The 24,242-nt window shown below is 35.3% G+C and overlaps 3 protein-coding genes and 1 long non-coding RNA gene across 4 annotated transcripts; 2 read left to right on the forward strand and 2 right to left on the reverse strand.

Annotated features, from left to right (window-relative positions):
* Nucleotides 1-4,907: 4,907 nt before the first annotated feature.
* Nucleotides 4,908-8,560, forward strand: LOC108996483 (E3 ubiquitin-protein ligase RGLG2-like). Its single transcript, XM_018972414.2, has 11 exons — nucleotides 4,908-5,135; nucleotides 5,472-5,885; nucleotides 6,319-6,544; nucleotides 6,684-6,794; nucleotides 6,890-6,987; nucleotides 7,155-7,210; nucleotides 7,293-7,398; nucleotides 7,492-7,619; nucleotides 7,718-7,910; nucleotides 8,069-8,125; nucleotides 8,197-8,560. Exons 2-11 carry the CDS (start codon nucleotides 5,616-5,618, stop codon nucleotides 8,278-8,280), a joined length of 1,329 nt encoding a protein of 442 aa, XP_018827959.1. The 5' UTR covers nucleotides 4,908-5,135; nucleotides 5,472-5,615; the 3' UTR covers nucleotides 8,281-8,560.
* A 3,984-nt stretch (nucleotides 8,561-12,544) lies between these two features.
* Nucleotides 12,545-13,309, forward strand: LOC108996582. Its single transcript, XR_001997032.2, has 2 exons — nucleotides 12,545-12,926; nucleotides 13,027-13,309. It is a non-coding gene; the product is annotated as an uncharacterized LOC108996582 (long non-coding RNA).
* Nucleotides 13,310-13,536: 227 nt separating this feature from the next.
* Nucleotides 13,537-16,865, reverse strand: LOC108996581 (glucan endo-1,3-beta-glucosidase 5-like). The gene is made up of 2 exons (XM_018972562.2): nucleotides 16,211-16,865; nucleotides 13,537-14,813 (listed from the first exon to the last, which is right to left on the reverse strand). The coding sequence occupies exons 1-2, from the start codon at nucleotides 16,606-16,608 to the stop codon at nucleotides 13,712-13,714; spliced, it is 1,500 nt and encodes a 499-aa protein (XP_018828107.1). The 5' UTR covers nucleotides 16,609-16,865; the 3' UTR covers nucleotides 13,537-13,711.
* Nucleotides 16,866-19,750: 2,885 nt separating this feature from the next.
* Nucleotides 19,751-21,518, reverse strand: LOC108996507. The gene is made up of 4 exons (XM_018972439.2): nucleotides 21,477-21,518; nucleotides 21,091-21,144; nucleotides 20,273-20,425; nucleotides 19,751-20,125 (listed from the first exon to the last, which is right to left on the reverse strand). Exons 1-4 carry the CDS (start codon nucleotides 21,516-21,518, stop codon nucleotides 19,751-19,753), a joined length of 624 nt encoding a protein of 207 aa, XP_018827984.2.
* Nucleotides 21,519-24,242: the final 2,724 nt, after the last annotated feature.

Genomic DNA, 24,242 nt, shown 5'->3' on the forward strand with positions numbered 1-24,242 from the left:
TATATCTGACTCCAACTTTGACTTTGTCGGAAGTTGAATCCGATTTTCAACTCCGACTCCGAGATTTTCATCTTCCACTCTGACTGTTGAAGTCAGAGTCGGAGTGGAGTCAAATTTTGGGTTTATTTTATTTTATTTTATTTTTAATACTTTTTTTTTAACTTTATATTTGGCCTACTTTTAAAAAAAGAATTTGTGTGGGTTTTCAAAATTCAATTTTATTTTTCAAAATTACAATCTAAAAATAAATAATTCAGTAATTAATAATTCATATTATGTATTGCATGCATTCTAGCTATCAAAAAATTACAATCTAAAAATAAATAATATCCATCATTCACACCCAAAATCATCCACATTCAAATCATCCATCATAATAATATTTCCTTCCAACTACTACAAAACATTAACGCCCAAAATCATCCACATATGAAATTATCCGCACCCATCATCTATTGTAATAATATTTCTTCAACTACTACAATAACAAAAAAAATAAAAAAAAAGAACCCAATAACAACAAAACAAATTTTTTGTCTCAACCAAATTAAACGTTCCTAACAACAACAACAAATGTTCTCAACAAATGAACTAAAATAAATTAAATGTTCTAACTTCCAAGTGTCATTCCAACTTTCAAGTTGTACTTTATTAATTGTTAGTATTGATTAATAACAATTACTATTTAAATCGACTTGTACTATATTGTCAAAAACTTAAATAGAATTATTATATTAGTGTTATTATATATTGATATTACATTTACTATACTATACTAGACTATAAATAGTACATGTAATGTTATTATACATTATTATAAATACAATTGTTAGTATTTATGCTTGTACTATAATATTGATTATTGACAATTACATATTATTATACTATAGTATTACATATTATTAACTCATTATACTTGTACTATACTAGACTGCTAGTGTCTAACTTATTCCTATTATAGTCTATAGTGATTAATTACATATTATTATATTAGACACTTCTTTAATGATCTTTTTTATGTTTTCTAACTTAATGATATACTAGACTTAGTATTATATATTATTTTACTAGTGTTATTATACTCTAGTTATTATACTTTAGTTATTACATATTAATATTACATATTATTATAAATTTATACATTTGTCTTTATAGTATTATACATTAGTATAATAGTATTACATGTTATTATAAATTTATAGATTAGTGTTTATACTATAATTTATAGATTAGTGTTTATACATTAGTATTACAAGTTATGACATTAGTATGATGTTTACATATGTTATATACTAAAATATTATTAGTCAATTTAATCAATTTATATTGCAGTATAAGTATATTATTTTATAATAATTAGCTCATATTATTATTGAATTTAACTAACTATATAAGTTGTAGTTATATAAAATATATATGATGAATGTATAGAAAAATACATATATTTTTTATAATATATATATAATGTTAAAGTTGGAGTCGGAGTTGAAGTCGGAGTTAAAATCAGAGTCGGAATCAGTATGTTAGAGTCGGTCAGACTCCACCTCCAGCTCAACCTCTAACTTATCGGGACCCGCCTTTTGTCCTCCCAATTATGTTTCCATAAATCCTATTGTTCTCCAAAAGATATCACAAAAAGTTGAGCATGTCTTTCATAATGGCCGTTTGATTAAAGAAAATTCTATATACCATATTATTATTTTATTTTCATTCTATTAAATAAGATATAGTATATTTATTATTATTAAATGATTATTTTTTATATATTTCTTTATCGTTTAATGATGATAAATATAACACATCTTACTTAATAGGATGAAAATAAGATAAGAATGTAGTACATATCATTACTCTTGATTAAATAATGAGGTGAATATGCAATCAGCTACTATTTATTTTTATACCTCACATTTATAGTTTTTTTTTTTATAAGATATGTGATATTTTTTATAGGATGTGAGGTGTTGAATAATGAATACTGATTTATGAGAAAAAATTTTCTTAAATAAAGACATTTTTGTTGGAATAAAGGACACGAAGAAAAATTGAGTTTTCGCAGTTCAGAGTTCAGTGTGTATCTATAATTCCATTCAACAAAAGTTGGAATGGAAAAGAGTGGTCCTGATCGAGAGAGTTTAACGTGGGGAATAAGGAAATACGTACCCATCCATTTTCTTTAGTGATCAATGATAAAGGCCTTTCACGGTGATGGTTAATTTATTGCAGAAAAGGATGCTGACCATTTTATTATGACTCAAATATAGCCATCCAACGCACCATAATAAGTTTTGAGTTAATACTAGCAGATACAACCCTAAGGCATACACATTCATTTTGAAAAAAAAAGTAAGATTTATCGTTAAAAAAAATAATTTTTTTATGTAAATCTTAAATTTATCCAATTTTTTTTAAAAAGAGTGCGCGAGACTTGTATAATATAAGACTACAAATATCATTTTTCTAATTTTTTTGACTTGGTCTCAATGTTGAGAAATTTGCTCACTCGACGTGGTTATACTTCCTCGATCAATAAATGTTTTTTTTTTTTATCAATATAATTTTATCATTGAATTATAAGCAGACCGCGTAGAAAACATATCTTCCACAATTGATATAGCAAAATTTGATTTATAAGAGAAATTTAAAGTCAAATCCTTATAAAAATCAAATCCTACCGTATTGGATTGGTGATCTAGAACGTATATATGTCCTCCACATTGACTTCATGTATACATAGATTTTTTGACATAATGAGGCCTTACTTCTCGATTATTTAGTAACTTCCTTTGATGAACTTTGCTTGCAAGTGAATGGCTTCGTTGACCGTCACTTTGATAGACAAGTTAGTCGTTTAAAGATGCTGACCTAACATGAACATGTGCTAGACCAAGTCCATCCATGAGGCTGGAATTTGGTGCAGTAGTATGACATTATTAATGCCAACTAGTGAAAGAGCTGATCCGATTGATAAATATGTTATAATTAATATTCCTAATTAAATTAATACTTTAAGACCTGCATATGTGCTTATCTCTCTCTCATTAGAAATCCTGAGCTTGAGTTTGGAGACTACGTTTAGATGTTAAGGTGATTTCAGATGATTTGTAAATAATAGTAAAAAAATAGTGAATAACTTATTAATAATAGGAAACTGTTTGTGAATAGTAGTGAACAGTAATGAAAGAGGAGTGATACAGTGCACAAAGAAATTACACAAAAGTAATTTATAAATAGACGTAGCTTAATATGATCTGTTAGATCTGCTTTATAAGAAAAGTAATTTTATAATCTGAAAAACCACATCAAGCCACATCAGTTTGTGAGATTATTTTTGTGTAATCACTTTGTAACTAAAATATTTCTTGTAATTGAAATAAACTGAGACTACTTCAATTACTAAACACAGCCGAAGGGGTTTTCAAGATCCTATCAATTATATATGCCCTTAACCAAGGGGTTCATAGTTTCCCCATCTAACCACCAGGGTTACATGAAGGTCAAGCCATACAACAAATTTTCTAAAAAATATTGGGTTATGAATTAGGAGTAGTACCATGATCTGATGGAGATGAGGAGTTGGGAACAATCCAACGGACTGAAAGATTTCTTAAATCAATCGTGAGGTATATCGGGCCTGACAGGTGGCATTATTATAAGATGCATAGGTGGCAACATTACACAGCAACTTGATTAAGATATTCAACTCTTATCTATATCGATCTCTTCTAATTAATAACGAAAGCAAAATGATAGTGAAAGAACATTAAAATATTTGTCTTTTTTCCTTTGACATGTAGTGGAAAGTTGATGACGAAATGTCATGGATGTCATTGCCTATGTCACGATGGTTGGAAAAACTAATTACACTGCTAACATCTCATTTATAACATATTATATAATTTTTTTTTAAAATTAAGAGTCTTGTTGATCTATGTTACCTATTTTTTATATTGAATATTAAATTACATAAAATTCTAAAAGTCCATAACACTACGTATTGATTTTCTTTTCTTTTTATGATCAAGTGCAACGTTACAAAAAGATTTTATAAAAATAAACTTATAAACTGACGTGGTTTCATATTATACGTTTGATTTATTTTACAATAAAAATAATTTTATAATATGACGTATCGCATGAAATCACGTCAGTTTATGAGTTTATAACTTCTGTGAAATTCTTTCGTGGCTTAAGTATTAATTTTCTTTCTATGTTTCTAATTAATAAAAATGAGTTATATGATATGATATGATATGGCATGGTTGCGTAATTTAACATTAATGAGTGCCACCACTGGTTTCGGGTTGACTGTGAAACAACTTGTATTGTATTATAGTTGTGCAGAGCATAAATGGCTAAGTATTGTTTTCTTTTCCTTCGCTTAACAGCAGCATCATCATCATTATCCTAACCAATATAGTTAATATAGTGAATGCTAAAGTGTTGGGCTTGACTTAATCTACATTACATTTGCTCTCACTAATGTTATGGTCAAGTTGACTTTCTGTTTGGTGAGGATTGAGTTTTTTGCATTACCAATGAGTAATCTTTCTGATACTTGAGGAGTTTGATTTTCTTGCTCTGATGATACATTGGATGTCGATGTATACTATTTTGATTAGAATACAATCTTCATTAGGAGATTTTGTATTTATTATTGTCTTTTTCACTTGGCGTACATAACATATTATTCATTCAATTATAAAAAATCCATTTTTACTTATTTTTTACCTGCCTTAGGACTTAGGAGTGGTACTGGCGCCTGCATGGAAATTTCTTTGGTGGTTTCTGCTTATTTCCTTGGGAGCAGAGTTTTTAGATAACAAGATTATTGAACTGGGTTTTAGGAATCTGTTGCTTTCACGAGGATTACCATGAAAGTCCGACGTTAATATGGGTGCTTCCTCTTAATTTCAGCCAGTCAATGTGAACGTTTCTATTACTCTCTCTCTCGCTCTCTAACATTAATGAGTTAGCTATTTATATATGGATACAGTTGCCTCTGTATCTCTCTATCCTAGAACGACTAAACTTTCACAAAGTCTCTACATGGTGTTTGGTCCTGTTAACATTTGTTCTGCTACCAGTTGATTTTTTTCATTGGCTTTGTTTATTGTGTATGAGTTGCTCCTCAGGTAAGTTCACATGACAGAATACAGTTATTTTAACAAGGTTAGAGATTTGTCGGTGTGTTTTCTGTTGTTACACTCGGATGGATTTCTATTTATCTTGCTAGTTTTCTTGTACAAGTTATATCTGTTAATTGCTGTCATTTTGGTTATGTATCCGTTGTATTGATACATAGGAATGTTGGGGTTAACATTGTTAATACTTTCAGATACCTTTTTGTAGTCGGCTCATGTTGCTTACGATTGGAAATCTTGGACATGATATTGTAATTTGTTTGAGGAATTGCACATCCCCTTTTTGCAAAATGATATGTTGTTCCTAAAATATGCTTGCCATCGCAGAAAACTGATGAAATCGAGATGCATCAATGAGGTCAATATGCAGTTTGTGAAAGAATTAGAGGGTCTCTAGGAGATTAAGGCCTCCGCTTGGTAGAAGAACAATTTCAAATTTTTTAAGCAGTACTGGCAAGTTGAGACGTTAATATGGGAGGCAGATCATCCAGACATGACAGTCAACGCTACAGTTACAGCCATGATGGTTCATATCGATATGCTTCTTCAAATCTCGGCTCTTCATCAAATTTCGGTTCCTCATCAAACCTCGGCTCTTCATCAAATTTCGGTTCCTCATCAAATCTCGGCTCTTCACCCTCTCCTTATCCTTATGCTATAAATAATTTTGATTATGATGCAAGGAGCAGAATGCAGTCAAAGTACGGGAGAATTGGTGACAACTACAACTCATTGGAACAGGTATTGTGCCGTTGTATCTCCTGAAGAGAATGTTTGAATGTGTCTCCTGGCCTAAGCTTGCCAGTGCTGCTGCCTGAGCACTTTCATCATGTTTTACAGGTCCATTGATAATTGGAATAAAATGCAGCATATAGTAGGAGATGAGATGAAACTATTATATTCTTGGGTTAGGGTAAAACATCTTGAGCTTCTTGGCCTTAAGATAATGTATACAAAACAGCTATGATAGGTTAGATGAGTCTGATGTTGAGTTTTTAGCTCTCTCCCTTGTTAATCATGATAAAACATTGAGGCCTTCAGCTGTTTCTTTCAATCATGACACTAAAAATGGTCAGATTTAAAATTAGCTGATGTTATTCTTAGCATACTCTCCTGCTGATTCTTACTGGTTTGTAATCAAGCTTGGATCCTAATATTTGATTATGCATTATAGGTGACGGAAGCTCTTCACCAAGCTGGTCTCGAATCTTCCAATCTTATTGTAGGTATTGATTTCACAAAAAGCAATGAGTGGACAGGTGCACGATCTTTCCACCATAGGAGCCTGCATCACCTCGGAGATTTGCCAAATCCTTATGAACAGGCAATATCAATCATTGGAAGGACACTATCAGCTTTTGATGAGGATAGCCTTATTCCTTGTTATGGCTTTGGTGATGGTAAGTATCAGTGCAACTTTCCACTTAGACGGAAACATGCATCACAGATATATGCACAGATATGCAATCTCTTCTGTCATATATGTCAATTTAGTGAAGCTTAAAACATATCAGTATAATCATTGTCATGCTTTTGCAGCAACTACACATGATCAAGACGTTTTTAGCTTTTATGAGGATAGGCCATGTAATGGCTTTGAGGATGTACTTGCTCGTTACAGAGAAATAGTTCCACATGTACATTTATCTGGTTGGTTAAATTATTCTCCAAACTTTGGGGTTTTCCCCCCTTTTGTCACTTCTCAAGTCATTTATATTCTAAAATGTTGTATACTGATATGACAGGTCCGACATCTTTTGCTCCAATCATTGAAACTGCTATAGGAATAGTTGACGCAAGCTGCGGTCGGTATCATGTTCTTATGATCATTGCTGATGGACAGGTTGGTCACATAAGTTCTATATCTTCTAATTGTAGCAGATCCGTTTTAAAGATTTTATTTTAATTGAACTAGTAGCTGGAAACTCAATCTATCTCTATTTAGATTTTCCCCTTCATGCTTTATGGTCCTCTTAACCTGATGTTCTCGATTCTGACATGATATGCAAGGTTCTGGCCAATGGTCCTCAAGAGCGAAGTACCATTGATGCAATTGTAAAGGCAAGGTTGCATTATTACTTGAGCTCCTTTTATATGAGGTGACATGTCTTCTACAAAGTCTGAAGGGATTTTTCATGCTTTTTGTAGTAACTATCCTTTGTCCATAGTTTTGGTTGGAGTTGGTGATGGACCATGGGACATGATGCACCAGTTCGATGACAACATTCCATCTCGGGCTTTTGATAATTTCCAGGTCAGGGAATCGAATTGGCAACTCATGCAACCACTTCTGTTCGTGTCTCTCTAGTTTTTTACTCTGGTTTTTTTTTTTTTTTTTTTTATGCAGTTTGTAAATTTTACCGAAATTATGTCGAAATGCATTCAACCATCCATGAAGGAGACTGTGTTTGCTCTGAATGCACTAATGGAGATACCATTACAGTATAAAGCTACAGTGGACCTCCACCTTCTGGGGTATTTTCACTATCATGCACTTTCACATATGACACATATAAGTGAAACGATGCTAAAAAAGTAATTATGAGAATATTTACCTTAATCCTATCTTACAGCTCTCAAAGAGGAACACTTGGGAAGTTTCCCCTCCCTCCTCCAGTTGGGAGCATTTCAGTGAGTTCTTATGCTAAGTATATACCATCAACCAGCAATGATCACGGCAATAGATATATGCAGTCAAGCAGCAGTGACGATGGTGAATTTCAGTATACGCTGTCTCCATATGAACAACAATCCTCACATGATAGGGTAGGTTTCTGGTTTTTGGACACTGTGACACAGCTTTTTAATGGTGAACATTAGTTATAGATTAATTGCATTTTTTGATAATATATTATCTGAAAGAAACAGTTCAATTATTCTATAATAGTTGGTTCCAATTTCGTGATAGTCCTTTTATGCTACAGAGTTGTCCAGTGTGTTTGTGGAGTAAGAAAGATCTTGCATTGGGATGTGGACATCAGGTACTCTGAAATGGAAACTGGAATGACTATCTCTCTGATCAGCCATAACATCTTTCTATTATCTTTTGCAGACATGCTGTGATTGTGGAAGTGGTTTAACCTTGTGCCCAATTTGTCGAACACACATAACCGTAAGGATAAAGCTGTATGAGTAATGAATCCGACTGAGAAGCCATATCTGCCGCCATATTGAAGGAAGCTTGTTAGGCTCTCTCAGTTATATCACAGTTGCTACACTTTAGCTGTATTTAAGGAACCAAAGGTCATATGATTCTGATTTCTTTGGGTTAATGTGTGCTTAAAAAGTTTTCTGCTCACCCAAAAAGAAAAAAAAAAAAAAAGTTCTTGTAATTTCCCTTTAATTGAATCAGAAAATATGCCTATAGCTAGCACTCAAAACTTTACTAAATAATATGACAAGCAAATTGAAACACATCAGTTGGGTGTTAGCTTGATCTGTCTTCGAGTCCTACAAAGCTCATAACAGCTCCTTGAACTTTCCATATTCTGCTACCTATACACATTCATAGCTAATGAGGCTATATGAGAGCGGATGAGTTGATCAAGTATTGAAAATTGAACCAGGATTATGTCAATGTAGCTCAAGAAAGAAAATGGAGTTGCAACTTGTGGATCATGTACTAGCAAAAAAGAACAGCCAAAAGAGAAATTCCAATGATTCCCCCAACCCCCCCAACATACATGAAATAGAGAGATAGATGAAACATTGAAAATAGAGTTTTAACTCTAACTTACTCGAAGATTAAAGACAGTTCTCCGCCTTCAACAGTATCATATATCACCATCCATGGTGCAAAATAAGAGCATAGGAAACTGGATTGTTTGTTGAGACGACCCCTTGACAGCACTTACATAATGAAAGCAGAATGTTTGGCATATCAATTTTCAATGGAATTTGTGAAATTGATATCCACTATCTATTCCAATAAAGAACGTTAGAAGCATTGGTATTTATGAAACTCTGTTCTGTTCTTCATATTGTCTTCTCCTACACGAAATTGGGATAACCGTATCTTGGAAATATTTTTAAAATAAAATATATTATATTTAATATTAATAATATGTTGGGATTTATTTCAGAAGTTATGAATTATTTTGAAAAGAGAAAGTTGTGGAAAGTTTATAAGCCATATATGTATTGTAAGCCATTCACTGGCTTAGTGGTATTACCCTTGGTTTATCTAGAGGGCTGGATTCGAATCACCCCCATGATAAGAGGGATTTTTATTGATTTATAGAGAGCATGCTACACGCAGACCATGGTGAGGCGCTACAACGCTTGAAAGGGCACTAGCGCCTGGCGCACAAAGGCACAACAACTCTTGGAAAATAAATGGCAAAAGTCACACCACTTGGGGATCGAACCCGTGCGAGAAGGATGGTAGGGAATCATCATATGACCAATACATATATACCTATTCAGATCAAATTTTAGAAAAATAAAAAGTTACAATTTTGTATTCACATCTTTTGGTTATCTATAAATAAATCCATTGGCCTACGAATTTAAGAATGCAATTTCGAAAATCTCACCCTCCCAAAAGTTTTCATTTCTTCAAAACTTGTTATAAGGATCTGATCATTCTACAAAGAACAGATTTCTAATTTCTTGGTTGAATAGTAAAATCTAAGGGTGTTCGAGGTTTAATTTCGTATGTGCATAATGCAATTAGACAAACAGATTTGTTCTGGACTTCATTATATAGGCAAAAGTCACACCACTTGAGAATCGAACCTGTGCGAGAAGGATGGTAGGGAATTATCATGACCATTATGTGTTGGTTGGCAGCAAGTGTAATACATATACCTATTCAGATCAGATTTTAGAAAAATAAAAAGTTACAACTTTTCATTCACATCTTTTAGTTATTTATAAATAGACTCATTGGCTTATGAATTAAAAAGAGTCTAAGAAGGCAATTTCGAAAATCTCTCTCTCCCAAAAGTTTTCATTTCTTCAAAATTTGTTATTAGGATCTGATCATTCTACAGAGAACAAATTTATAATCTCTTGGTTGGAAAGTAAAATTTAAGGGTGTTCGGGATCTAATTTTGTGTGTGCATAATGCAATTAGACAAACAAATTTGTTCTGGACTTCATTGTATCTTGGAAACAAATTTGCTCGTAACCCGTGTGCATATCGTTATTGGTGGGGCCGAATATTTTTTTAAGAAAAATGACATTATAACGCGTCTTGAAGCAAATTTTTCTCTCACAATTTTATATTTTGCAGCCCCTTTGCACCAACACGGTCTAACTCCCCAAATGTTGATAAAGTCTTCAAATTTCTTAAAGCATATCATTTGGTTTTCTCAACTCATGCTTTTAGTTTTATAACCCGTGAATTTATAAAATCTAATAAATTTGAAATGATAGAGCACCACTTATCTACAACTAAATCACCACTTCTTAATATAATAATATTTATTTAAAAATTAATCATATCAAGTTAAAGCAAAAGTAAAGAGAATTTTGAAAAATAATATTATTTTATTAAATGGTAGTATATAAATTGTAGATAAGTTGGTGTTTTATCAATGAAGTTCTAGTTTGTTTATCTTTTATACTGGACAATTCCTATTTATCAATGAAGTGTATTTTGCCAAGGAAAAAAAAAAGTTGGTGTTTTATCATTTCTTATAAATTTTATAGAAATTTAAAGAATTTATAGAGTATGACTCTTGATGGGGTAGAGTTACTTTAGCCTTATATGTTATAATTCTTGGTGGGTAGATTTAGTTTTTCAGAAGATGGATAGACTTATTTTAGTAAATTATATAGGGTTCTTATTTCCCATCTCCACTAGAAAGTTTGTTAGGTTTTCCATCACTAACGCACAAACACAAGGAGATTAGGGAAGAAAAGACTGTTGGGCCTTTTCAGTGTGGGGTCTTATTTTGTTTGTGGGCAGCTCAGTTGTTGATCCTAGGGGTGGACAGCAGATACCTGCACCCCGCTATCTTGCCCTTGTCAGCCCATCCTGAAGGGAGGAACCTTTGCGGGGGCGAGGGGCAAGGGGTAGGCTAGCCCCAGAGGGTTGCGGCCCCCTGTTGCCTATATCATGGATTCAAGTTACAGAAGAGACGACCTATAGACTGAATTGAAATGTCTTGGTACTTTGTATGGATATAGTGTTAAGTCATTAAATATTGATAGATGAGTGAAGCTGTCAAAAGGGAAATGATTACCACTGGATCCATATCGAAAGAGTGGGCCGCCATAGACATCTGATTCGGAAGTGTGGTGGAATGTTATAATCCTGAAAGCTAAATGTTTAATTAAATTAGTATCCAACAGTTCTAAGGTTTTTAGATCAATAGTTAACTCTTTAACAATGCCTACATACATATGTTTTATATAAATATAATAATATGTATTAAGTATAATTTTTACTTAATATTTTGTACCAATTATAGTGTGACATAGTGTGACTTTTATATAAGAGGTTAAGAGTCTAAGACAATACAGTGTCTCACTTAAGCAATGTAGAACCCTTGTATTATCTTGACCTCCTATATAAAGACCGCATTATGCTACACTATAATTTGCACAAAATATGCACTAGAAAATTTTAAAAATTATGTTATTAGTTTTTAAATTATGGTCATATGTATAAGTTTAAATTTATAATTTAGAAAATAAAAAGTGTTTTTAGTCACTTTTGGGCCCATGATAATTTTTGGGTCCAGTAGATGAGGGGTCCACCCCTGCCCCCCGCATGGGTGGGTAGCACCCTAAGTTGATCCAATTCATTAAAGATTCATTACGATTTTTTGGTGGTTTTTCAATTAAGCTTGAGACATGAAGCAGATGTTTGATCCAACCTGATCCATTGGATTATGATTTACTTGTACTTGTATTATACCCATGTACCACCACCGTACACTTTAGTTATCTTCTGAAATAAAATTCTCAACAACTCAATAGATGTATCATGTAGTTATATTGCCAAATCACACAAACCTTGTATCACATGCGATTGATTCTCCTTTTAGTTCTTAACAAAGACCAAGTTCTCAACCAGATTTTGAAGATCAAAATTTTCATTTACTGTACGATAGTTCAAGATATGTGAATTTCATTATGTTAAGGGTGTTTTTTTTTTAACGTAAATGGTAAACAAATTACCAAAATTGATATTTCTCAATGCTTGTGGACTGTCAATATGGTTCAAAGAAAAAATAAGAAAAATTTTGGAGTCCAGTGCTCTGTTCAATGCATATAACCCAACTAGTGCAATCACGACAGAGATGTTTGGCTTATGCAGAAGAATGAACAGACCAGCCAGAAACATTTTAGTATCTTCCAATTTTGGAAAGGGTACAAAGTTTCTCGAGTACCATATCTTTCTTCTGAATCACTTTTTATATTACGTTTAAAACGATACTTCCATAACATCCAAATGGAAATAAAGATGTAGTCAACAATGGCGGACCAGTTGCATTATACTGTATAGAAACCAATAATTCTTGTTTGAAAAAAGAACAAGGCACCCACATCCTTTGATGAAACAGCACCACATGCCTAGTTGACGGAGAGACTTGAGGTCATCGACTTCGGCTAAAGGATTGAAACACGACTATAAATAGGATGCAGGAGTCGAAGGAGATGTCATACTATATTTGTTCAGTCAGTTGAGAGTGGGCTTGAAGATGGTGAGAAAGGAGAAATTGGTGATTGCTGTTGCTTGGCTCCTGGTAATGGCATCCATTATCATGTCAGCAAATGCAACGGTAGCTGTTCGTCTGCAATTAATTGAGCGTGTGGTTCAACCCCAAGGTAAAGTCATTATCAATTCTCCTTGCTGCTCATCATTTTGTGTCAGTTTTAACTTTTATGCGCATGGATTTTAACCCTCATGAATCCATGATTTTTGAAGCTGGTTGTCGCTGCTGCTGGTTCATTTGGAAGCCATTAATCCGCTGTGGAAAGGCATGCTGTGAAGACGGATGTTGCACTTGATGCATCCCAAAAGTGTTACCATTTGTCACTACTAAAGTAGAATAGCAAGATGGTGCTAAAACTTACCAAATAAATAGAAAAAAGAAATTAATAATTGTATGTTGGAGCATCATTCTGTAAGCAGCAGAAGGTTCTAATGGTTTGATTTTCCCGAATGAGGTTCTCTTTGGTTTCTGTGTTCAACAACTGAACTTTGCTTTGATGGATGTCCTAGGCAAAAAGATGTATCCAGGTTAAATATTTTAAATGCATAACAGAATCATGGTCCATCATTTTACACATCTATTTCGTGGGCATATCTCATTACAAATCATGCTTCAACATGGAGAATGCAGTGGGTTATTAAAAGATCTGATAGACATCAGTATCCATTTGAAATAAAAAAGAAAAAGAAAAAAGAGATGATCTAGTTGGATATAGAGTATAATTGAATAATTCAGCTCCACAGGCGTTTACTCTGTTTCTTACATGATACACTCGGTCAATCACATACCTGGAATAATTTTGATTTTCTAAATTACTATAGTATTCTGTCTCCTATGTTTAGCATTCCTAGTTTCAGAAGAGGGGGACTGTGAAAAACCCACCAACGAAACCTCGTTTCACATTACAAAGACCCAAAATCCCCACACAATTAAACCCCAAGGAATAACCCACCGATGCACTGGTCGAAAACTTGATGAACTAACATCAGTGACGCCAACAAGAAACCTACAATCACCAACAGAAGGGTCAAGGAAAGTGACCATACCAAGCCCATCAAAATCGCAGCTCTGTGAATTCTGCATTTGCAGCTGATAGTAACTGTTGAATGCATATGAGATATTTCCCTTTGCTCCAATGCCATTACATGATCCCCCATAGTTAAGTGTCGTGCAATCTGCTACACTACAGGCAAGTTTCATGTGATTTGTCACAGCTGAAAAATCTGTAGATGGGTTTGCCACACACCATCTAGATGGGAGATACTGAACATTCCTTGCATTCTTTAATAATCTGTTGCCCGTACCAAGGTTTAGTGGATATTTAGCTTGGCCATCAAAGGAAAAAATGCCCCAATGTCTCTCAAAGGTTCCTGGAAGTATGCTCTTTGCCCCTTCATCAAGTAGACTGAAAAGGTAAATATCCATAGGAGGCACACCTGGCCTCAATGGGGTTCCTTTGTTACTCACAACATGATTTATGAGCCCTTGATTGAAAACCCTCGCAGCAGTGAGATTTGCGCCAATGGCTCCATCTGTTGGCCAACCAACCTCCCCAATAATTATAGGCATCTGACCATATCCAAGTTTGCTCAGTGCTGCAACTAAAGTGTCAAAATTTCCATCGAATGCGTTGTAGTAAACATTGGGCCCATCTGTAACGGCATGAGTAGTCCCCTCAAAGAATGCATATTCTTGTGGAAAATCCGAATTCCCATAGAGGCTTAGAAATGGATAGATATTGACTACAAAGGGGGAACCATTTGAGTTCAGGAAGGAAACAAGTCGAGTTATAATTTCATTCAGTTCAGGTCGGAATGCCCCTTGAGAAGGAATAGAGGACTCATAGGCATCAGCATTGCAAGGAACCACCAACTTTATGTAGCTTGCAAGATTCACTTTGGCCAAGGACTGTTGTAGGTTGAGCAGTGCAGGCATGACATATGACTCGTATTGACCTGAATAACTAGAAAGGAAGGGCTCATTTCCTACAGCAACATACCTGCAATGACAAGGTAAGAACTGAATAGCTTGTTGATGGAAACTTGAAACTCCTGTGTGCGAGAGAGATAGAGAGATATCCAACACATACTGTGCACTCTTATTAAGATGTGTCATTTATAACGTAACACTGTTACGGGCAGTCGAGTTCTATCGATTCTAAGAATTCCTCTCTCTCTCTCTCTCTCTCTCTCTCTCTCTCCTCTCTCTCTCTCTCAGTATTCACAGTTACAGTATTTCCTGGCATAATATCTACGATTGGATTCAAAAAAGCGTAGGTCTCGGGCAATTTGGCGAAGAAAAAACTATTTGAAGAAAGACCAGAATTAAGCTTACATCTTGGTTTGAGCTTTATTTAATTTTGTATATTCTAAATGTTGGTTTGTAGCATCGTATTCCTCTGCCATAAGTGATGGTTCATTAATAAAACTAAGGTCCTATTGCTCTCACAAGGCGAAGATTGGAGAAGTTGAAATTCAAAGCTTCCATTGGACAGGCTCAGAATTATCAGCAGTTCAATTGAACTACCAGAAGCCCAAAGTACACTACTTAAGTGGAGATAGTGCATGAAGTAGACTAATCCATGGACCGGCCTTTTTTTTACCTTTCTCTCTTTTCCTTTCCTGGATGAATTTGATATAGCCACTAAATGATCATTTTAAGCTTTGTGTCAAAATTCTGATATTATTTAAATCTAAGGTTGCATTGTTTGTTTTCACAAACCATCTTATCTCATCTCATCTCATCTAATCATTACAACTTTTTCAAACTCTCACACAAAATACAATAAACAATTCTACTTTTTCAAATCCCAAAATAAAAATAATATTCTAGTAATATTTTATTCAACTTTCATCTCATCTCTTTGTTGTTGTGGGGGAATAATTATTCCACTAGTTTAGCACCTACTCTGAATATAGGAAACAATAATTTCCCATTCGTGAGAGAATAACAATTACCTTCTATTGTGGGGGAATTTTCAATGCCAAGCAGAAAAAATCATTTTGGCTACACTTTCAAATTAATGAGTAATCCCCCCCAATTAGGCATTGCTCATATGCCCGACTAAGCAGATCGAGTAGATCACTGCCCAAGATATACCAGTATCACCCTGGGCGACAAATGCTCATATCATACTTGATGACAATGTGCATACTTGACAATACAATTAAGCCATAAAAAAGAGAAAAAGGCTAATCCTTTTTTCGTGGTTGCTCAGTGAATGGGTGGAAATAAATGAGCCGCATGGCGATTTACTCAGTGGAGTTGATCATCCAACGTTTGGTAACCAAAACAACTAAATGATTAAGATCCACAGACGACAAGACAGAACCCAGAAAAAGAAGGTAGGAGCAATTCAAAAATTTTGAGAGAAATAAGCCTAAGAAGAGAAGTTACCTGATATCAACACCACCTTTAACCACATATCTGGACACATTCTGTCGAACCCACAAATCAGAGGCCACAGTGGATGAGCTCAAGGCAGTCAGCATCTCATTAGGGATACCAACCATGACCTGTATCCCACTCCCCATGAGAGCCTCTAAAACATCCGGGTCTGCCTCAAACAGCTTCACTTTTGGTATCTTATTGACTTTCAGGAGATCCACCACTGTGGAGGGCTTCAGCTTGTGGAATGACAGAGTCCCCCAGTTCACTCCTATAGCTGATTGTGCCTTCAGAGATGAACCTACAACAAGAATCACAGAGAGGAGAGCTACGGCTCTGAATCTGAATCTGGGCTCTATCATTCTTGTCCGTTTGAAAATGGAGACTTTGGTGGCTTCCAAAATCATTCATTCAGTCATTGCATTAAGGTTTACTTGAAACTTTATTCAAGAAAGATGTGCAATTTGGCCCAAACAGGTAAAAAGAAAGAAAAGGCTTCCTTTTTGTCTGTTAAGGTTTATTTGAAGCTTGTCGAGGAAAGATGTACACGGTTTCTTCCGCGAGTGAGGGAATGAGCAGCAGTACAGGACCTGCTGGTTCCAAATCTTAAGAAGAGCTAGGGGCTTGTTTGTCTAAACTCTAATGTAAACCACCAAAGAAGAGTAGAGCTGAAGAAACTCCCAGAGATTATGAATGATCATATGAAAATGTATACCATGACCAAAATACCCTTCGCTGCTACCTTTTTTTCAGAAGTGAGGGACCCTTTACCTCTTTATGCAAATGGCAAATGTAGGCACGTCTAAAAAAGAAAGAATGTCCATATGATGTGACATACCATCTTAGCTGGTAGTAATAAAACAGATGTGCCTTTGCAATTCACCTTTGCTGGATGGGCAATGTTAAGTTTCAAGAGTAATGTTTCGTATAGTTTTAGATTGTCAAATTATTTTTCTATTACTCAGTTATCTAAGAATCTATACGAGTTTTGAAAGTAATTAATAAAGTACTCAGCATTCGGATAATGAAAGGTGCACACTATCTTTGTCGTTAGTGAGGAATTGCTTATTAGGTTGAGGTTGAGACCAACTTTCATGGGGAATTTGCAAAGTAGGCGCACCATGCACACCGCATCTGGCATCAGCATTAATGTTAGGGAGTGGGGTGGGGTTAAGGGTCAAAAACTCCGGCGCTATGCGCCAATGGTTGCTGCTTAAAGTTATATGATGCTCAGGATTATGCCATCTAGATAGATGGTTCATAATTCTCTTTGTGGTTTGATGCTCGGAATTGAATGTCACCTCAATGGAGTTTGATTGCAAAGTGAGTGGTAAAATATTCCTCGCCATCCATATGAAAAAACTACCTCATTTTTCCAGCTCAACCATTCCTTTCTCATTCAAAACTCTCCATTTTTTTTTAAGAGTGCTGCTAGGATGCTGCCAAGCAGTGACCATTGGACGTGTCCCAAGGTAAAAAAAATTTTTTAACTTTTTTAATTTTTCTTATTCATATTTTTTTCATATTTTTTAATTTTTTTAATTTTTTTTAAAATATCAATGCACTAATAGTTACTTCCTTAATCAGTAAGTAAAAGAAAAAAAATATAAAAAAAAATTATAATTAATGTATGAACGGTCAAAATGAGGAGACAAAATGAGACGATATAGTGACATTATTCCTTTTTGAATATGATACACACGAGTTTTACATGCCGCCATCCCCCCTATGGCAAATGATATGCATCAAAATTCATTATTTTCTCTCTTTCTTCACCTTAGGAGGTGTCCTATAATTTGCCTGAGAAGAAGGCAAAACCAATGTCCTCAGCAAATCCACTGTCTTAAGTGCTGCCCATTTCGGACACCATGGAGCCTTAATTACCTCAGGCAAACAACTATATATAAGTCTGCATCAGTAGTTGCAGCATGACACTAAACTTATTACTGCCCTATATATAAAACAAGAGAGCAAACCATTTTGATCCATTTCTTATTCTTCATTAATATTACTTGGATAAGTTGTTATGGGGAAGTTGTTAGGATCCCCATCCTCGTTAATAAATTTCTAGTTTCAATAATAGTAGAGATAGTAAAAAAGCATTTACAAAGCCTAGATGTAACACATACAATTGAAGCCCTATTAGGATATTATAAAGATCAAAAAATTTTCCTTACAGCTCAAGTCCCACATTTTTTGTTGGGATATACTTTGATACCAATTATAACGCCACAATGAAAAGTTCAAGCTGCATGACCTAAAGTCCAAGCCGTATGACCTATACTCTAAAAGAATTAATCAATGATACAATTAGAGCATCATTAAAACATTATAAAGAGCAATAACTTTTCATTCTCAAACAATATAGAATTTCATGCACCATTTACCTTTATCATTTATCAAAATCGGGTATATCACACTAGGTTTAAAGTCTAAATTCCTATAGTTATTATCTCATAATCAAGCTCAAAGACTTATAATTGATTTTTTCACCTGTAGCCCCATCACCCAAAGAAGACCATTTTCAAACATTATTTGGACACGATTGACATGATCTAACATGCCATACCACGTCTCAAATTGGCTTTTGTGCAGTAGTTCGATCCCTTTCTATATATCCTTTATTTTTCTTGGGACAAACCTCTTTACAAAAAGACCCAGTTCTGAAAGAATGCATGCAGTAAGTTGCCATCCCATGGACAATCATTATAACAGACAAAATTTCTACCATTTTTAATCTATAAAGTGATGGACCTGATTTATTTTGGCCGGGCATCATATCATGCCTTCGTATTAGTTTCTGGGCAGGCAAAGCATGCAAATGGTGCTTTATCTTTATCTATGCTAATTATCTATACGTACCCTTTGTACATTGTTTGCTTGCAAATCTTCGACATAAATCTATAACGCAGGTTAAAGGCAGTAATGGGCACTTGTCTAGGCCATCCCCCAAAGTAGTTCCATTCATCTTTTGTAGGCTCAAAACATGGGCTGGATGGCTCGAACTCTAATAAGAGAGACTCGCTGCAGCGAAATTGTGGGTGTTGGGAAGTTGATAAGTACACTTTTATTCTATTTCCTACTTGCTTTTAGACTTTTGGAGATTTGAAAAAGTAGGCGCATATATCGCTTTTGGAGGTCATATAAATAGCTAGTAAACACGATATATATGAGATTCCCTCCCTACCTTTCACAAAGCCACAAAAGCATTCGGTTTGTCCATCTTTATAAAAGTTGGTGACACATTATGCATATATTTTTTAATAAAATAGAACCTTTATTAAAAAATCATCACTAAGGCGTAGGAATAACCATATACGAGTAAGCAAGACACTAGAACTTATCTACGTAAATGAGGCAATTCCAAGTAGTTCGTTCTCAAGAGACCCCGCAGCCTTCCAATACCATTATCATTTCCAACAATTTCCATGATGTTACTATTAGCACATTCATTTGCCAAAAATTCACTACCATATTGACTTATTTATAGATGTGATAAATTCGACAATTCAGCAATCGGAAAAGAGACTGAATTTCTTCTCAAAAATCCTACATATATCGGAGATTACAAGCACCAGATGTGATCCATTCCACCACTACTAAATTTCTAACATCAAGTTGCTGCACCAATCTAAGCCCATCCAATAATGGACGCCCTTCAACAAATGAATTAGTCGAGGTACCGTAATAATGCGCAAATCCCGCCGAAGCACAACCACGATTGTCTGGTATAATACCACCACCTCCAGAAGGTCCTAGGTTTCCATTCGAACCATCATCCACATTAAGTTTCAACAATCCCCTACTTGGCCTAGTCCATGCTATTGCTTTAGGAGGCAGCTTTACGGTAATAGGAGCAATAGGACAATTAAGCTCCGTAAGTATTCTTTCATCTCTAGACGACAACCTTGAAAAGCACTGAACCTATGAAGAGATATCCAGCAAATAATATTTGACCATCCGAACCACCACTTCCTACTTCATGGCCTCATCCTCCATATGTGCCGCACACCTTGAACGCCAAAGTGCCCAAGAAATTAAAATGGGAAGTATACCTCTACACAACCCAACTTGAGAAGTTCTTGATGCCTGAAGCCACCAGACGTTCACCACACCCTGCCAAGTACGTAACTGAGGAAGTCTAATAGCAAACACGGCAGCAAAATAATCCCACACTTTACGTGCCATCTCTCCTTCACACAACACATGATAAATAGTTTCAACCTGAGAAGAAAAACAACAATTACATTTGGAAACTATTGGAATACCAATTTTTTGAATCAATGCATCCACAGGTAATGCTTCCTTTCGAGCTCTCCAACAAACAAAGGACATTTTTTTTGGAACATGTTTTTGCCACAGCCATTTCCTCCAAGAACAAATATTACCTCTCCTTTGGATGATATCCTATGCTGACTTGGTGCTAAAAATACTATCAAACTTCGGCACCTAGATGAATAGATCTCGTCTAGCTCTCAGCCTTACTTGAGAAGAAATAACTTTTGTAACAATTTTCGCTGGTACCAATTCTCAAAGCCTATGCTCACCCCAACCATAATGAACAAGAACCACATTCAATTTCGGATTCCTCTATTGAGTTTGCCAAAGAACCATCTTCCAAGCAATTATCAAACCAAAAATTTATCTCCCCACTCTGAATCAAATATTTGGAATTCCTAATCAACAATGGAAATACATCCATGATCCCTTTCCAGAACCTAGTACCCCTCTGAGTGCCCAAAACTAAAGCCGGATGACCATCGTCAACATATTTTTTCCTAAACATTTCAGCCCATAAAGAGTTTCCAACCAATAATTTCCAAGCAAATTTCATAAATAAAGAATATTGAACTTCGGCGAGATCTCTAATGCCCAAGCCACCCTCTTACACCGGTAAACAAATTCAACTCCAAGCTACCCATTTTCTTTTCTTTGATTCCTCCCTACAACCCCAAAGAAAATTAGAGAAAATGAAAATCAAAGCTTTATAGACTCCAATCGGAATATGAATGGGCATACCACTAAGAACATGTTTGATAAGAGTTATTTTTCCCCTGAATAACAAAGTGTTACTCTTCCATCCCGCAAGTTTCTTCTGCACTTTAATAAGTAAAGGCTCAAATAATCGAGCTGTGAGTTGACCCACATGCAATGGAACTCCAAGATAATTACAAGGCCACTTCCCCTTCACAAAACCTATAATCCAAAGCACCTCACTCTTCCTACCAAGAAGAAAATTATTAGAAAAGAACATAGAAGATTTGGTAGGACTTACAAGCTGGCCCGATATAGCTTCATAAGAATGCAACGTTTTCATGATCTATCGAATTGATCCTTTTCCACCATTAGCACCCCGCCCCCCACTCTGCCTCCCCTAATATAAAAAATTAAATTTTAATTTTAATATAAATATTTATTAAATAAATATATTGTATATAGATATTTACAACTTGTTGAAAACTTGAAGTTGTATTCAAGTTATTAGATATAGTAAGTCTTACATTACTTAAGTATGACTATTGTATTACATTAGTCTCCTATATAAAAGTTGGCGTAGGAGGTCAAGACAATATAAAGTTCAACTCTAATGAGCTTAAATTCATTTTGTATTCATAAATTTTAGACCAAAAAATAATTTTTAGACCTAATGGATTGTGGCTTGAGCGGGGGTGGTTTTGATCCCACCCCTCGGCACTGGGGGCCCACCTCCCAGGGGAGGGTGTAGGAACATCGGTCAAGTCCCTAAACATTAAGGATTTGCTAGCTTGTTTTGCCTTGTGATGACCAAATGTCTCTCGCGAACTTGCTTGACTTTGAACGAATTATGGTAATGGAAGGTCCCTAGGTTGATGGAGGTATGATGTTTAGTGATGAAATTGATGATGATAATGATGAGTTAGGGTGATCTAAGTGATGAATTTGTGTGTTTGATGCAGTGTGGCATGACTTGATGATGATCCTTGGTGTTGGCACTACTTAGGTGATGATTAGGGTTAGTATGGTGAAGTGCGGCTAGGGTTTGGATGGTGGCTAAGGGGAATTTAAAAAATGGAGGGGATGGATTAGGGTTAGAGTGTTTTGGCTAGGGCAAGAAAAGATGAGAATTAGGGTTTGTATTGGTCTAGGATAATTCCTAAAATTTAGGGATTTGGAGATGGAATATAGGGTTTGGATGATGGATAAGGTGGCTAGAGTTTGATCCTAGATGATAAGATGGATGGGAGTTGTTAGGATTTGAAGTTTGAAAAAGGGTAAGGGGTGTATTTTGAATTTTGAGGGATTGGAAGATAGATTAGGGTTTTAACTAGGTCAAGAGATAATCCTAAAATATAGGAATTGAAAAGGGAGGCTAGGATTAGGATTCCTAAAATTTAGGAAATCCTTATGGAAGGCTAGGGTTTCGACAAAGGCACTTTGGATGGATGGAGGCTATGTTTTAGGAATGGTTTGTAGGGAATCAAAGGATATGAAATATGAAGCTTGGGTATGTTTGGTGTATGAGAAAATGCAGGAAAATATATGAACAAACAATGGATAATTTGATAGTTGGGTAGTAAATGGGAAATATTCATAAGATTGATAAAATGAATCAACACCTATTCATGAATTGCAAGGTGATGAAATATAAGAAAAATAAATAGATAGATAAAGGAATCAACACATTCATGAATTGCAAGGTGATGAAAAATAATTAGAAGATAGATAAAGGGAACAACACCTATTCACGAATTGCAAGGTGATGTTCATCTCCTTGAGACTCACGAATTGTACCCAAGTAGCCCAAGTGCAAAGGCACGAAAAGTGATTTCAAGAACAAACAAACCGTCCACAAAGGAATTTGTCAAAAGATGTAAATGAAATGTCTAACGGTTCTATTTAAAGCAATAACATAAGTGGGAAACTCTAAAAGGCCCCCTTGTAAAGTAAGTCTTGGATGGGCCCCATGATGACCCGTGGCATATGTTGGCCCATGTTGGCCTAGGTTGGCCCATGGCATGGGCCATGGGCATGGTTGTCATGGCTGCTGGCGTGGGACTGGCATGGCCCAGGCAAAGGCCTAGGCGCTGGCCTGTCTATTGGGTTGCACGCAGTGCCTGGCTGGCATGGGGCTATGTTGCTGCTGGTGGGCTGGCATGGCTTGTTAGCGACAGTGTCGAAGCATGGGCCGTGGGTTGTTCAGGCTTGTCAATGACAATGTCAAGGCATCAACCATGGGCCCGTCAAGCCTTGTCATGGCATGTTTGTTAGCTTGGTCGTGGGTCACTAAACTTGGAATTTTGACAGATTGGTCCACCCCACCTGACACCATGCGAGTAGCACCCTTAACTTGTTCTCCCCCCCTCTCTCTCTCTCTCTCTCTCTCCTCAAGCCTACTCGGTTGCTCTGAATGTCAGTATTTTCATCCAAAGATGGAACTAGGGTGATATATCAAATCAGTTAAATGTAGATCTGGAGCCAAATGTACACCATGGAAGACTTGTGTTAAAAGTAATAAAAAGAAAAATGAAGCTACAAAACCTAGCTTATAAGAAACTAAAAGATCACCAAGCCCATTAACGAACATCAATATTTCAACTATGCTTCCAACAACATATTAACAATTGCCCATCAAGAATATCAAGAAAAAAAAAAGGTGGAAAATAATTAATCGAAGTGGGAAATCATATTCTTCTTTAATGCAAGAGATCTACCCAAAATTTTTTTTTTTAAATTTAGGAGATCAAACAAGAAAGGGAAAGAGATATAAGAAGGGACATAGACACTTTAGAAGTAGAACGTCATTAATAGGAACCTTGGGGAATGGAGAGTAAAGTTTTGAAGACCGTACCGGAGGTCTTACCGGTCAAGGCAATAGAACGAAATATTTCGGTACCGGTACCGTTTCAGAATATTATTTCGGTACCGATAACATTTCGGAATAATATATACCTGGATAAATTATATATATACAAGCATTAAATGCATTCCAAAATCCAAAATAAGAACAAAATAAGTCATAAACTCAATACTTCTTAATACAAGTCTTAAATTTTAAGTTACA

This window comes from Juglans regia, chromosome 3, assembly GCF_001411555.2.
Source record: "Juglans regia cultivar Chandler chromosome 3, Walnut 2.0, whole genome shotgun sequence".
Taxonomy (NCBI): Eukaryota; Viridiplantae; Streptophyta; class Magnoliopsida; order Fagales; family Juglandaceae; genus Juglans; species Juglans regia.

What these genes read in the sequence shown, in the direction of transcription:
- LOC108996483 (XM_018972414.2), top strand. Translation starts at nt 5,616, where the DNA reads ATGGGAGGCAGATCATCCAGACATGACAGTCAACGCTACAGTTACAGC. An exon ending in TTGTTATGGCTTTGGTGATG is followed by an intron (nt 6,545 to 6,683) that starts GTAAGTATCAGT and finishes ATGCTTTTGCAG; the next exon opens with CAACTACACATGATCAAGAC. An exon ending in GTGGACCTCCACCTTCTGGG is followed by an intron (nt 7,620 to 7,717) that starts GTATTTTCACTA and finishes CCTATCTTACAG; the next exon opens with CTCTCAAAGAGGAACACTTG.
- LOC108996507 (XM_018972439.2), bottom strand. Translation starts at nt 21,518, where the DNA reads ATGAAAACGTTGCATTCTTATGAAGCTATATCGGGCCAGCTT. An exon ending in AAGCTATATCGGGCCAGCTT is followed by an intron (nt 21,145 to 21,476) that starts GTAAGTCCTACC and finishes TTGGGGTTGTAG; the next exon opens with GGAGGAATCAAAGAAAAGAA. An exon ending in AGTTGAATTTGTTTACCGGT is followed by an intron (nt 20,426 to 21,090) that starts GTAAGAGGGTGG and finishes TTTTCTTCTCAG; the next exon opens with GTTGAAACTATTTATCATGT.
- LOC108996581 (XM_018972562.2), bottom strand. Translation starts at nt 16,608, where the DNA reads ATGATTTTGGAAGCCACCAAAGTCTCCATTTTCAAACGGACAAGAATG. An exon ending in AAAGGTGGTGTTGATATCAG is followed by an intron (nt 14,814 to 16,210) that starts GTAACTTCTCTT and finishes TTGTCATTGCAG; the next exon opens with GTATGTTGCTGTAGGAAATG.